The sequence below is a fragment of the Heterocephalus glaber genome, unplaced genomic scaffold (assembly GCF_053883595.1).
Source record: "Heterocephalus glaber isolate CG9 unplaced genomic scaffold, H.glaber_assembly_v1.0 deba00000942, whole genome shotgun sequence".
Taxonomy (NCBI): domain Eukaryota; kingdom Metazoa; phylum Chordata; class Mammalia; order Rodentia; family Bathyergidae; genus Heterocephalus; species Heterocephalus glaber.
The window spans coordinates 880,778-897,006 of record NW_028258174.1 but is presented as its reverse complement, the minus strand read 5'-3'; the positions used below and the strand labels follow the sequence as shown (position 1 = coordinate 897,006).

Sequence of the window (16,229 nt, the reverse complement as noted above, 5' to 3'; positions counted from 1 at the left end):
GAGGCAGGTGGCGGAACCACTGAGCTAAATCCCCGGCCCTCAAAATAAAATTTTTAAAAAGGGTCTGAGCGTGTAGCTCATAGTAGAGTGTTGAATCTCCACTACTGTAAAATAAAAACAAAAAAATGAATTATAGCTAGAAGATAAAAAAATTCATATTGAGCATCCCTAATCTGAAAATCTGAAATGCTCCAAAGTCTGTTATTTTTGAGCACCAACATGACATAAGGGAAAAGTCATCCTGGCCTTGTATGCTGGGTAATAGTAGAAATGCAAGTGCACTGGGGCTGGGCTGTTATTTAGTGGCAGAGTGCATGCTCAGGATACACGACAGGTTTCATCCCCAGCACCACACACACATAATGCAGGCTCACTAAAAACAAGTATGTAGATTTGCACACACATGTATGTAAGGTGTATATGAAATATAAATGAACTTTGTGTTACACTTGGATCCCACCCCCAAGATATCTCATAATGTGTTATACAAATATTCTAAAATCCAGTCTGAAGTGCTTCTGGTCTGAAGCTTTTCAGATAAAAGATATTCATCCTGTAATTCATATTCAGCCTATAATTGATTCATAAAAGCTGTTGACAAAATTCAACACATTTATGATAAAAGTTCTCAGTACATATACTCGTGTATCCTTCCTTTCCTTCCTCCTTTACTTATAACTTCTAGCCTAAGTATCATCTCTTTCTTGATTCCTTTAACCAAAAGTGACCATTTCAATTTTTCTCCCACCTCAATACTGTATTCACTTATATTTGTCATATTGTTACTGTATAACATAATGGTTAAGGATGCTAACTCTGGAGCCAGGAATCAAGATTTCAAACCACAGCTTTATCACTTAATAGCTGCATAACCTTGAGTAATTTATTTGACCTTTCTCCAGCTCAGTTTTTCTGTCAGTAAAAATATAGATGATGACAGTGGCTTTTAATTCCATCAGTTCCTTTTAAGGATTAAATGAGTTAATAAATGTAAAATTCTTAGACTAGTGCATGGCATGGGATACGTGCTCAAAAGGCCCTAGCCATCATTGTCAAGATTGTAGTCCTTCATACTTACGGTTATACCTGTTGAAGCATCTTTGTGGGATGATTGAGCATCCAGGATGGTTTCATACTCATGAACTCTAGGGACCCTCCTGTCTTAATTTCCTGAGTAGCTGGGACTATAGGCATGTGCTATCATGCCCAACCTTGATTAAAGGTCTTAATTACCTTTATTTTCCATTCCAGAATCACTCAGCACTTCATTCTGTAGAGTGTTTCCCCTTGCTTTTCTTGAGAAAGCCAAGACTCGAATAAATAAATGTAGGAATCAGGTTCTGAGAGTCCTAGTTCAGAGCTCTTTCCACCATACCTGCTGGCATTGTTTTGAAAATTTTCCCCATTCTGTTTTGTTTAATTTGGTAATTGCTTATGTTAGTTTGTCAAACTAGAATAGAATAATAATAATTCATACTCTCTAAACGGATTATTGATTTAGAGCGTCCAAGAAGGTTTTATCTGATTATATTAAAACTTTGTCCTCGTGGTTCTTTGTATCATCTTTTCTTTGCTTTGTCCCTCCTTCTCTCCCACCCTCCCTCCCTCCCTCCTTCTCTCCTTCCCTTTCTTTTTTTTTGGTCCTTCTCATCCTCCCTTCTCCATCCCCTCCTTTCTTTTTCCTTCATTTCTTCCTTTCTTCTTTCCTTCTTTCATCTATCTATCCATCCATCCATCCTCCATCCATCCATCCATGCTAGGAATAACCCAAGACCTTGTGGGTACTAGGCAAGCATTCAAAAAAAAAAAAAAATTTACATGTAAAGTGCAGAATGTTGATCTAACTCAAAGTATAAGAATTTCTTATTTTAGACTGATTTGATCAGTCAGTAGAGGGTGCTCTTAACATTATATTTTAAGGGGTGAAGTTTATTGTTATTAGAATTTAAGTATTCATAATTTGTACTTGTTACTTTCATAATTATTTTAAGAGAACTGTTCTTAGATTTTCTCAAAAGTACTTTGTTAGTAAACCTTCTAATGTTTTAGATCTTAACCGTTCAGGTAAAAAATATAGAAAAAGTTTCTTCTTTTGTGAACTATAATACAAGTATCCCCAATGGGAAATTTTACTTTGTGTAAACTAACTTATTTTCAAGATGGGTTGTGAAAGGAAGGAGTCAAAACTACTTTTTTGAATTGAAAAACAAAGCAAATTTTAGTGTTGATCTTAAACATAGATGTAATAATGACAGCATTTAATACTATACTTTCAAAAGTACATTTTAGTAAAATGCTTTAATGAAAACATAGTTTCCTTTAGAGAGTCTGATGACTTTAACATTTTAATCCTATAAATACCACATACATTCTTCTCATATTTCCAGTCCTTTTGTTTTTGTCATTTCCTGTCATTTTGGTAAGATTTTGAATGTTTAGAATTTTATGTTATTCTTTAAATTAGAGTTTTGAAATAAGACCCATATAACATCTTTTGTGTGTGTGTGGTGGGTCTTTTTTGAGACAGGATTTTGTTGTGCAGTTCAGGCTGGCCTTGAACTCACTTTGCAACCCAGGCTGTCCTTGAACTCATGGTGATCCTCCTGCCTCAGCCTCCTGAGTACTGGGATTACAGGAGTGTACCAACACACCTGGGGCCTTGCATAGCATCCTCTTCATGATTTCTCTTGGTTATTTTGTACTTTTTCATACAAAAACATAGACTTAGAGAGCTGTGAAACATACTCTACAGCTGTTTGTATTTGTGCCATATATAGGGTAAGGCAAATTGATTGTAATCTTTAAATTACTTGAGTTTGCAATTATAGTTACATCCTCATTCAATAAAAAGTAATCCTGTTTCCTGTGAATCACTAATGTAGTAACATTTGTTTTAATGAAATGGGCTGAAGCAGTAGTATTAGTACTGGGATGATTCTTTTAATGCTGATTGCTTTGTTTTGTTTTGTTTTTTCTGGTTCCAGGGATTGAACTCAGGACCTTACGCTTGTGAAGCAGGCACAGTGCCACTGGGCTAAATCCTTTTAATGCTGATTTTATTTATTTATTTATTTAGGTACGGGGGATCGAACTCGGGTCCTCAGCTTGCGAGGCAGGCGCCAGAACCACTGAGCTAAATCCCCGGCCCTTAATGCTGATTTTAGAAGACCAGATAGCTATCTGAATGCAGATTTTTAGAGTGAATTGTCCTCTATTATTTATAATGAGCATATTCATTGTTGCTATGCTGTGTGCTAACATGTATATATATTAGCAATATGAATAAATGAAGCAAAGAAACATGATATATTCATTTTGAGAGCTGAATCTTGTAGATTAGAGCAGTGTGAAGAAGAAAAAGAAGAAAATTTGAATATAAACCTAACATTTCTGATGCAGTGATTATTTTCCCTTTGGGCCGATAGATCTTTTTATTACTGCATATTTGGAATATGTAATGATTATTTTCATCCTGGGGGAGTTGTTATATACACATAACACTAGACTAAGATGTCTGGGTTCTCTTTTGGCATATATACCAGATTCTAATCCTTACCTATTTCCCTTTCTATTTAACTTAGTTTAGATATTTAAAGTAGCAACATAACAGCTAAATGGCTACATTATGGTTTATTTACAGTTATGGCTTATTTGGTTTTTGTGTTGTGGGTTAGGGGTCTTCGAACAAAATTATATTGTGCAGATTAGTATTTTTGAAATCCTTGATGTAAATCAGATTACAGTATTTTTTTTTTTTTTTGGTACCAGGATCGAACTGCGGTCCTTGCGCTTTGCAAGGCAGGTGGGCGAACCACTGAGCTAAATCTCCGGCCCCAGATTATTGTATTTGAGAAATTCATTATCTTTGATTTTTGCATTTTCTTTTATAGATCTTCCCGAATCTTAATGGGTCCATCAGAAATAGTCAAAGAAACAACTAATTCAGATTGTATCTTTGAATATAATACTTTTTTTTTTCTGGTACTAGAATTTAAACCCTGGTATGTGCTAGGCAAGCCCTATACCACTCAGCTCTATCCCCAGTTAGAGAGTATCTTTGTTTGAAGCTGATATCCTTGTGTCATAATCATTCAAACATAAACATCTGTATTTAGCCACATGTAAACTATAGAATAAGTTTTAGGAGCCATATTTAAGTTTCTATCAGTCCTTTGTATACTAGATAAAAAAATAATTTGCTTTCAGAGAACAGTGAACAAACACACGTTATTTTGTAAATAATTTAGAGAAGTTAGAATAAGGGAATACTGTAGTATATACCAACTTTGTTAGAAATTTTAATTTGCATTTAAATGAAGCAAATTCAAGTTTTTTCTTATTTTCCTGATTTTCAAGGAACCAGAAATGTACAATATCTTTTGAATACAGTTAACCGTTAGTTGTCAAATATTCAAATAGATCACCAAGATGTTCTACCTTATCATTATTCCTGACTTTTCTTGCACTTAGCAAGAAAAAAAGACAAGGGAAATTTTTGCTTTGTTTTGGTAGTGCTGGGGATCAAACCCAGGGCTTTGCACATGAGAGGCAAGATGTTTTAAGAGATCACTAAGACCTTATAATAAATCCTAGATTTATAAAAGGTGGTAGTGCAGTTGTGACGAGCCCATGGCACATGTGCCACAGCAGGCTGTTTCTATCATTGAAAGCTCTAAAATGTTTGTCCTACTAGATATAGATGGCAATTGCTAGACAATAAGATTTGTTTTCTAGAGTGAGTTTTCTCTGATTGCTGGAAGGCCATTAAGAAGGAATAAAAATTTATGACACATTCATCCTTAAAATATTTAGAACTACTCAAAAAAGAAACTCAGAATGTAAAATTTGGTCCACTGCATCTTTTTGTGTATAGTGTATTAAGTGTTCTGTGGCTCTTTATTGATTTATACATCTAACAGCTATTATCTACTTTGTTCAATATTCTGTGCACTTACAGTATTTTTTAATATGTAGGGTAAAGATAATTATCTCTTTAAAAAATTTAAAAAAAAATTTTTTGTTTTTGGTACCAGGGATCGAATTGGGACCTTGTGCTTGTGAGGCAGGTGGCGAAAAATTTTTATTGATACATGCTTCCAGTACATAGTAGTTACATTCATTGTAGGGAGTTGTTTGATGTGTGTAAATGAGTCTTATGTTGAACTTGTATTATGATCTAAATATTTATTTTTTCTGAGATTCTTTTTAAAGATGTTTGATTTCATTTAAAAAGTTTTAAACTTTTATTTATTTATTTTGTTTTTGCAGTGCTAGGGCCTTGCATATACTAGGCAAGCCCTCTACTCCTAAGATATATCCCCTAGGTCCTGTGCTCACCCATTTAATTTTAGAATTTCATTTGTGAAAGACAGAAAATACATGAAACCTTGGAGTCTCAGTTATTTTATGTTATTTTAGGTAAATCTTACCTAATAGATCACCTATGTAGTAATTTGCTTAAAATTTTTTATATTTGTAGTGGCATTGAAAATTTGGAAAGCCATGTACTGTGTCAGTTTTGAAATATGATTGTCAAGTATGTCTAACTTTATTAAAAATATCCACATTCAGGGCTGGGCATTTAGCTCAGTGGTTTCGCCACCTGCTGTGCAAGTGCAAGGACCCAAGTTCGATCCCTAGTACCAAAAAAAAAAAAAAATCCACATTCATTCTTAACTAGTTGCAGAAGAGACATTCTAGAAAAAATAGATTGAAGACATAAAAAGGATTTGTTTTGTAGAACTGCAAAAATTGTAATTTTACAACAGTGCATTTATCCTAAACTCATCTAAAATAAAATACATGACCTTTAGTAGATGTAAGCAAACAAATAAGTATTACCTTGCTTCTTCCTTCTTTCCTTCCTCCCTCTCTCCCTCCCTCCGTCCTTCCTTCCTTTTCTCCCTCCTTTCTTCCTTCCCTCTTTGGTTCCTTCTTTGCTTCCTTGCTGCCTTCCTTCTTTGTATCTGTCTGTCCTAGGGATCAAATCCAGGACCTAATACATGCTAGGTGATCTTTCTACCACTGAGCTATACTGTCAGTCCCTCTAGCTGATATATGAATCTTGCTTAGAGGTACTTTTTTTTGAGGGAAATTAGATATTTTCAAATTTGATAGCTCTTTAATTCAAAAGTAACCAATACATTATACAGAGGAAACAGGGCACCATATATATATATATATATATCTTTCTGCCCTTGTTGGGGTTATTATTTAATTCTGATAAATTAAGTCAGCTCAGTTTAGATTCTTTAACACAATGAGTTTAAAAATTGTTTGTCAGGCCGAGGATGTAGCTCAGTGGTGCAGTGCCTGCCTGGCAAGCATGAGCCCCTGAGTTTGATTGCTGGTACCAAAAAAGAAAAAGAAAAAAAATTATTGTCCATTGAAATCTGTAAGGTTTGTGTTTTTCATATTTGTTTATAGTTAATTGATGTGGTTTGCTGTGAGTAATAGCTGTATTAGGAAACATTCTTTTTATTTAGAAAGTCTAAAGCTATTTTTTAATTAATATTTATTTATTTTTTTTTTATGGTACTGGGGATTGAACCCAAGGCCTTTCACACTACATCCTCAACACTTTTTCATTTCAGGACAGAGTATTGCTATGTTGCCCAATCTGGGCTTGAAATTGTAATGCTACTCCCGCTTCAACCTCCCAGAGTCCTGGGATTACATACATATGCTACCATGCCTGTCTTATTATCCTGTTTTTTTTTCTTTTTTTGGTACCGGGGATCAAACTTGGGACCTTCTGCTTATGAGGCAGGTAGTGGAACCACTGAGCTAAATCCCTGGGCCCCTTATTATTCTTTTTTAAAAAATGAGTTAGCTATCAAAAGAATGTTCAATGTTTGGGGAAATGTTGACATTTAATATTCTGTTAGAAAAGCAGGTTATAGTGCAAGTTGTAAAGGATATTTCACACCTATATTTAGACATTTATGCATAAAGGACAGGAAACTAATATTTTATAATGTTAATATGATTAACCAAAGAATAGGTGATTTGCATGCTTTCTTTTTTCCCCTTAACATTGGAGATTAAACTCAAAATCTCATACATGCTAGGCAAGTTAATTAGTTAACTTAATTCTTAGAATTTTCTAAAATCCTAAGTTGTTTTAAAAATAAAAAAATGTATTTAAATAACTGAAAATAGTTGCCTACCTACTCTGAATACTGGGATGATAATTTGATATTACAGTATTATAACAGTTCATGAAGAATGCCAGCCTGTAATCCTATTGTGTATATTGACGTTTCTGTGGGAAATTATTGGTTACAAGAAAACCAGCTGATGCCTAGAAAGTGTATTGTATTACTCTAGGAGTTGAATGATACAAAATGTTTAGTTGCTATTAAAGTCCATGACATTTGATGTTAAAACATATGCTTAAAATCTGTTTTGGAGTTGTAGTTTTTATTACTTTATGTACTATCTCATATTTTTTTTTCTCATTTAAAATAATACTCTTTTATTTTTAGGCATTATCCAATTGGTTTACTATTTGATCTTCTTGCATCAAGTTCAGCTCTTCCGTGGAACATCATAGTACATTTTAAGGTATGGTTTACCACTTTCTGTGTATCCTACGTGTGATATATAACAGAGTAGAAATTTTTTTTAAAGTAAAATTATTCATTGCCATTCTCATGACACTCTCAGTTGCTAAGCTTCCATTAGTGTTTACTTAACAAAATATTTTTTGATTTCTTCCTGAATTTTGGCTGAACCATTTAAACTTTTGGTTTTAATGGTGTGAAGATAAAACTATTTCAGATACATTTAGGGTTAGGGTTTTTATTTTTAGAGCCAAATATACTATATTGAAAACTGATAATTGTTTTGAAAATTTATGTGAATTTAAAAAATTCAAATAGAAAGAACAAAATTCCTGGATATAGATGTGGATATGGAGTGGAAGGTGAGACATACTATTGAGTAATTCTAAGGCTATATTGATTGAAGGAAGAGAAAGTTAAGATGGAAGTCCAAAAGTTTGCTGTATCTTTGTCTTGAGAAATGTTTATTTCTGTAGTTTCTAATACCAGGCTAAATATAATGTGATATAATTTTAACTCAGTATGTAATAAAGTGCTGGATCCTCTTTTCTTCATCCACCTTGCTTCTGTTCCACCACGCTTATCTCCCCCTACCCCCACACCTTTCACAAACACCTTTGAAGAATTAGAAAGCTTCTCTTAGTTGATCACTGGCAGTGATTCTCAGATGCTAATCGGCAGCTGGAGGGAGGCATGAGAGTTTGAAAAAGTCATTTAGATACCTGTTTGATTTCCTGTATGTGTACCCATTCAAAGCTATTGCTTAAGGGAACCTCATCCATTTTTCCAATTGCCTTTTTTTCCAGCTTTACTGTAATTGAGACTGTGGACCATTGAAACTTATTATTTCCCTGTACATGTGCACTAATTTGCTTTGGACAGTACTATGTTATTACAGATTATAGTTACCATGGAGCCTTTCAGATCTAGCACTTGACTCTGTGTATGAATTTGAATTACCATGGTGTATACAGAACAAGGGCTGCATGTATATACAATTTTAGTTCAGATGATGTGAAGATAAAACTACTTTAGATACGTTAAAGGGTAGAGGTTCTATATTGCCTATCCTGTCTTTCCTGTTAGTGTTGGAAAATGAGAAAATATCTACAGTATTTAGATGGTTGATTTTTGAGGGTGTGAGAAATGTACTCTAAAAAACTCTGAAACCGATGTTAAAGTAAACCACAACTGGCCACTAATTAAGTTAGCAGATGTGGAGGCTCAGGCGTATGCCAACAAGCACTGTTCTTTTTAAGAGCTTTTGTGAGTGACCAACACAAGACTTTCACACACTCAGATTTTAAAGGGTGCATAGTTGACACTAAGTCCTGTAATTACGGGTTGAATGAGTCAGTGGATTGTAACAATGATGTTAAAAGGCTAAGGATTACTTCTGTCAGAATAGCGCAGTGAGCCTCAAAGGACTTGGGCAAGGGATCTGTTAGCTCAAATCTGTTTCCATAATGATATTAAGAAGATATGTATCCATTGTATTAATATTTGCACTGATGTTCAGAAGCAGTGGTGGTTAAAACTGCTATAGACCTTAGCGCAAAGCAAAACTGTTCACCAGAGTCCTGGTGGTCATTGTATTCTTCATATCCATATACTTGAAGTATAAAGAATACTGGTTCCTTTACAACTATTCTGGGTGAAGCAGTACAATTGTTTTTTCCTTTTGGTGGAGACTGAACCCAGGGCCTTGCACGTGCTATACAAGTGCTCTAACACAGGTAATTCCGCAACTCTAAATTATTAATTATTATTGATCTTTTTTTTCTTGTGGTAGTGGGGATTAAACCTAGGGATGCTCTACTACTGAAGTATATCCCCAGCTCTATTTTTAAAATTTATTTTCAGACAGGGTTTTGCTAAATTGCCCAAACTAGCCACAGACTTGCTGTTTTCTTTCCTCAGCCTCCCAAGTGGCTGGGATTACAGGCATGTGCCCCCACACCAGTCTTAATTATTATAATCTTTTTTCTTTTTTTTTTGGTACTGGGGATCAAGCTCAGGACCTTGCACTTTGAGATGGCCGGTGGAGCCACTAAGCTAAATCCCCAGCTTCATTATTATAATCTTGACCCTGCAATCCACATCTTTGTAGTATCTTATGTAATAAAATATGAAGTTCACATAATGAACTTGTATTGCATTCCAGGTATGGATGTCTTTAGGAAATATACTAGTGCCATTCATTGTTTGATTTTCCACCTGAATACCATTATTTTACTGAAAGAATGGCTGAGACAAACTTTGGCTGTTCAGACTTTTCTTTAAAAGACATTTATTCAATGTCATGATTATACATTTAGCAATCAACAGCACGAGTGCAAAGGTCTGCATTAAAACCCTTTGTTGGATTGCTTTATGCTTTCCACAGAACAGAAACAAAACAACTTGCTATACAATTAATCACAAACATAATTCTCTAGGTTTTTTCCCCATATATATGAGTATTGTCTAAAACATTTCTTCTTTGCAGCAGCTAGTCCCTGCCACCACTGTGTATGGCTAACTTCACAAATCTGTGGTAACCTCTAGCTTCCCTGTTATTTCTCTGGCTGTGCTCGCCTACTAAACCTTGTTTCATGGCAGTAACTAAAACCTTCCACTGCCATAACTACTGCTGCCACTAGAACTGCCATAGCCACCTTGATTCTGTGGGTTGGTAAATTAATAGCCTCCACCACCACAGGGGTCAGAGCTTCTGCCTTCAAAGTTTCATTCCTTCATGGGTCCAAAATTTGAAGATTGCTGTAACTGCCAAACTCATTTTTAGCTTCCATCACCTCTAAATTGCTTTGATTGTTACCAAATGCATTGTAGCCATCTCTCTTGCTACCATATCCACCACCACCACAGCTTCCACCAAAGCTACCTTGACCACTGAAGTTTTCTCTATGACCAAAAATTGTCTTGGCCACCAAAACCATCTCCATGACTACCAAACAAAATTTCTAGAACTTCTTTGTTACATGAAGCAGTAGCCATCTCTTGCTTCAACAGAATGGGCTTTCCTTGCTTTACTGTAGTGGCCATTTGCAGTATGGTATTTCTGAATGATATTTATGTCCATAGAGTCATAACATTTTGCAAAAACACAGCTCTTCTTCTTTCCACTGCCTCGTCAGTTACAGTTTCAGTCACTTCAGTTGTCCCATACAGTTCTTTTTTGGGGGGGGTACTGGGGATCGAACTCAGGACCTTGTGCTCCCATACAGTTCTTGTAGGTGATGTTCCTTAGTGCCTTCTTTAATGCCACCAACAAAGATCTTTTTCACAGTTACATGAACACCTGGTTTTAGAGAATATTCTCTTAATCAGCTATCTTTGGTTTCTCAACTCTTCCATTCACCCTGTGTCATCTTGCATGCATTGCTGCATCTACTAACTCCACAGAGACATATGTGACAAGCCCTAAGCCCTTGGAGTATTTGGTGTTTGGATCTCTCCATGAGCATTCCCTGCTGCTCAGCATAGTTTCTCAAATGCATCAATTGTTTCAAAGCTCAGTCCTTTAATAAAGAGCTTCAGCAGCCCGGCAATCTCTTTAGGAGACTCTGATTTAGACACGATGGCAATGGGAAGAGGGACTAATGATGCTTCCTTGGCAGCGTCTAGGAGCAGAAAGGAGTAAGCTAACAAATGTATGACAGACATTTTCTTGACAGTGAAGTGTATGTCTCACTACACAAAAAGCAACTGATAATATTTGTTGCCAGAGATAAAATTTGAACGTTTTAGTGAAAACTAAAATTTTGAAAAACACATATGTGCCACTATTAGTATGACAGTTCTATTATTCTAAGTGTTTTCTGACGATGACATTGATTTTTTAGTACTCAGTTTTTAAACATTTTCATAAAGTGAATTGTGTCAACATTTGGAGAACTATATAATTCAGTGAACATTTTCCATGTGACCAATGCATGATCTTCCAAAATCATGCCTTGTCCAAAAGACTCGTTCAGACTGCACGCTTAGACTAAAGGATTTTAATGTAACAGTATAAAATGTTCACTGGTATTATTTCAAATCTCATGTTGGTATCCAGAAAATATTTGTTGAATCAGGTATAGCATTGAAGAATATCCATAAATATGAAAAGACAATTAAATGACTGCTTTTTTTAAAGTTGTATTTTTTGGGGGTTTTTGGAGACAAGGTCTCACCATACAGTTCAGGCTGGCCTTGAACTCACAGCAATCTTCATGTGTCAGCCTCCCAAGTGCTAAGATTACAGGCATGAACTACCATGCCCAGCTGCTTTTTCCAGTTATATATTTTTATGAAACTGAATTTTTTTTACTTCAGCCAAAAAAATACAGAGCTTTGTATGAGAGGCAAATAAGATAGTCTTTTACAACAATATAAAAGATAGTAGCAAAAATGTAAAATAATGCCAGTCCCTCCCTATAACTCATACAAAGCTACATTACTAGCCCTCCCCCTTTTTTTGTTTGTTTGTTTTGGTACCAGGGATTGAACTCGGGTCCTTGTGCTTGCAAGGTGATACAACTTGTTTCCCTTTTTTTTGGTACGGGGGATCGAACTCGGGACCTTGAGCTTGAGAGGCAGACGGTGGAACCACTGAGCTAAATCCCGGCCCTGTAAAAAGACTGTTGGGTTTTTTTATTGTTGTTTGTTTGCTTTTTTGTTTTGTTGGTACCAGGGATTGAACTTAGGACCTTGCGCTTGCGAGGCAGGCAGCGGAACCACTGAGCTAAATCCCCAGTCCTACTAGCCCTTTTTAAATTTGTTTTTATTTTGAGATAGAGTCTCACTAAGTTGTTGAGTTTCCCCAGAGTGGGCTCAAACTTGTGATCCTCCTGCCTCAGCCTCCCAGAGTGCTGGGATTGATTATAACTGTGTGCTACAACACCCAGCTCATCACCCCGTTTTTTGTTGCCATTTCTTTTGTTGTGGAAAACAGTTATTTTTCATGAAGATGAGATTTTTCTTTAACATTTAATGGATTTATTTATTTGACAAGATCTTGCTTTGTACCCAGGCTGGCCTTGAACGTGCTGTGTGGCCCAGGCTGGCCTCATATTCACTGTGTAGCCTAGGATGGCTTCAATTTGTAGTCTCGCTCAAGCTTTCCTAGTGGTGGGATTATGGGTGTGTGCCTCCATACCTGGCTTTAATGGGTTAATTTTTGTTATCTTAAATGAATCAGTACTATTTAAATCTCAGTTCTAATTTCTAATATTGTGAATATCAATAATATAATCCATTAAAAACAAACTCTTTGGGCGCCTTAGTAGGTCATACATTTTCTTTGTGTAGGAAAATTTATTAGAGAAGTCAAAGCAAAGAATCTTACAGGTAATAAGACATTTTAAGTTTGCACAAGACACCAATGTCTTTTGGCTGCTCTTAAGTTACTCTTTCTGATCCTGGTTGAATTAGAGGGAAATTATTGCCCAGTTTTATTTCCCTGCATACTATTCTAAGTTCTATTTAGTGTTGTATTATGATCTGCCTTAACCCAGAAGGTTTCCTCATGTGTGTAGTTGATTGTGTGCACTGATTTTGTAAGCCTGCCTCATTGTACTAACTTACAGTTTTTGATATATTATAATCAAACTGAGTATGCAGTGTGGGTAGAAAACCAGTGCTTTTAGTGAGGAAGCAGGTGGGTTTTTTTTTTTAACATTTCTAGAAAATAGTTTGATTAACAATTTTATATCAGTGTTCCAGCATTTATTTTATCTTCTATGATGTAGTTTTGAATATGCCAAGTGATATTTTAAAGAAATTTATATTTTTATTAGTACATGTTTACAGTACGTAATGATTACATTCATGATGAGGAGTTGGTATATGTATATAACACATCTTAATTCTTTTTGGTTCCTCTTCTCCAACATCCCACTTCCTCCATCCATCTCTTGGTCCTCTTCCCTTTTGAAAAAGAATCTATCTCCCTGCTCACTATTTTGCATCTTTATTTTGTTCTTTAATTATACATTGGGTTTCTTGTATAAGAGAAACCATGCAGTATTTAAGCTTGTGTTTGTGATTTATAAGCTTTATGTTTGTGATTTATTTTACTTACCATTATGGTCTGAAGGTACATTCATTTGCCTACAAATGACTTGAATTTATCCTTTGTGCTAGAGTAGCATTTCGTTGTGTATAAATACCAGTTTCTTTATCCATTCATCTGTTGATGGACATACAGTATAGGCTGCTTCAAAGACTTAGCAATAGCATAATAATGAGTTGTGCTGCTATAAATATGTGTATGTATATATCACTATAATGTGATGTTTTTAACTGTTTGGGGAAGATAGAAGGGGAATGGCTGGATCAAATGGAATTTCTATCTGTAATCTTTTGAGGAATCAGTGTACTGATTTCCATCATGATTGCACTAGTTTACATGCCCATCAACAGTATAAAAGGGTTCTTTTTCCATGCAGTCTTCCCAACATTTGTTATTATTTGATTTGTTGATGATAGCCATTTTTTCTGGAGTAAGATGGAATTTCAGTGTTGTTTTAATTTACATTTCTCAAATGACCAGTGATGTTGAACACTTTTTCATATATTTATTTGCTATTTGTACTTGTTCATCTGGAAAGTGTCTATTCATTTCAGATGCCCAGTTTTGGATTGGGCCTACACCTAATCTTCAAGAGTTCTACCTATTCTGTCTTCCAGCAGATCAAGTGTTTCTGTTTTAATATTTAGATCTTTGATCCATTTCAATTTTAGTTTAGTGTATGGTGAAAAATATAGGTCTGGGTTTAATCTTCAGCACAAGGAAAGCCACATCTTTCTTCGAGTGAAGATGTTTAGCCCCTTTGTCAAAGATAAGGTAGCTGAGTGTGTTTGGAGTTGTTTCTGGATTTTTTTATTCTATTCCGTTGATTCTGGAGTCTCTCTCTCTCTCTCTCTCTCTTTTTTTTTTTTTTGTCAGTAACATGCTGTTTTTATCACGGCAGCTTTGAGGTATAATTTCAAGTAAGGGACTGTAATGCCCCTGCCTTGTCTTTATTCCCCAGAATTGCTTTTTCTATTGTAGGTCCCTTCTGGTCCCAAATGAATTTAGGATTGTTTTCTCTAATTCTATTGCTGTTGTTATTTTGATTTGGATTGCATTGAATCTGTATAACAGTTTTGCACGTGTGGCCATTTCCACTATATATTAGTTCTGCCTATCTAAGACCAAGAGATAGCTTTCAGATTCCGATACTCTTTTTCAGAGTATTGTAGTTCTCAATGTAAAGATCTTTTACTTCCTTCATTAGATTGATTCTTAAGTATTTCATTTTTTGTGATGCTATTGTTAAAGGTGTTTCCCTAATTTCTCTCTTAGTGAGTTTGTTATTTGTGTTCTGGAATGCTCTTCATTTTTGAGTGGTGACTTTGTATCCTGGTTTGCAACTGAATTTGGTTATTAAATTTAGGAGTCTTGCTGGAGTTTTTGGGGTGTTCTATGTATGTTCTATGCCTGTCATCCACAAATAATAATTTACTTTCTTCCTTTCCTATCCTTATTCCTTTTACCTAATTTCCAGAACTGTATTGAACAGGATTGGTGATAGTGGACATCCTTGTCTAGTTCCAGATTTTAGAGTAAAAGCTTTCAGTTTTTGACCATTTATTTATTATGATGTTGGCTGTTGGTTTTATCAGATTGAGGCAAAGACCTTCATTCCAATTTTATTTAGGATTTTCATCATGAATGTATGTTAGACTTTGTCAGATGGTTTTTCTGCATCTGTTGAGATGATCATGTGGTTTTTGTCCTAGATTTTGTTAATTTGGTATGTTACATTTATTGATTTGCATATGTTGAACCACCCCTGCATCCCTGGGATGAGTCTTACTTGGTCATGGCGTATAATCATCTGGATGATTTGCTACATGTAGCTGATTCTGGTACTTTCAACTCCACAGAAATTCAGGGTCATCCCAACTTATGATTGTGTGGTTGGCACCTGAGTCGTTCAGATTGTAACACTCTGGGTATCTCTTGCCGGCCTGACCCTGTCTTCCTCACCCCTGATGTCTCCTGTGGTTGTCCCTTACCAGTCTCTGGGAACCCTGAAGTGAATTCAACCCATAGCTTCTCGAGTCCTGGGTTCAGATGGCCCCTCCCTAAAATGGCATCTAATCAGGTACCCTCTCCAGGGGACACAGTAGAAGACACTTGGACTGGAGTCACTCACTAGCTGTTCTAGCCCCCAGCTTCCACTGCTTTGTTCCACTGGTGTGTTTCTCCCTGGAGACCTCTGGGGTCACCTGCCCTGTGTCTGTGTAGATTCAAGCCTACTCATGCTAACTGCCAGGGAGAAGGTGCAGTTTGCCATCTCATTTTTCTGTGTTGAGGTCTGTCTCTTCATTTTCTCTGTGTGCTCTAATTTTTCCTTCAAATCCGTCCTGAATGGCAAGGATCCATCCCCCTCCTTCTTTTCTTTCTCAAGTTGTTATATTCCAATGTCTGGATTTTGAATCTCAAGAGAGGTTGATTTGTTGCTGTTCTTCCATCTTCCTAGACATTGAGCTTTATAATTTCTTTCCTTACACTAGCTTTGGGATTTGGATTTTTTTTTTTTTAAGAGCTTGAGCTGCATCATTAGTTCATTTATTTGAGCTTGCTGGTTTTTTTGTTTTTTGTTTTTTTAATGTGGGCATTCATTGGTA

At 35.7% G+C, this 16,229-nt stretch overlaps 1 protein-coding gene across 5 annotated transcripts in view; it reads left to right on the top strand.

Annotated features, from left to right (window-relative positions):
• Atg5 (autophagy related 5) overlaps positions 1 to 16,229 on the top strand; it is a 215,909-nt gene that overhangs the window by 26,076 nt on the left and 173,604 nt on the right. For all 5 annotated transcript variants that reach the window (XM_087208692.1, XM_013076112.3, XM_004855441.4 and 2 more), the window contains exon 4: positions 7,488 to 7,566. In XM_087208692.1, coding sequence (XP_087064818.1) covers positions 7,488 to 7,566 — 79 coding nt within the window. The remainder of the gene's footprint in view (positions 1 to 7,487; positions 7,567 to 16,229) is intronic.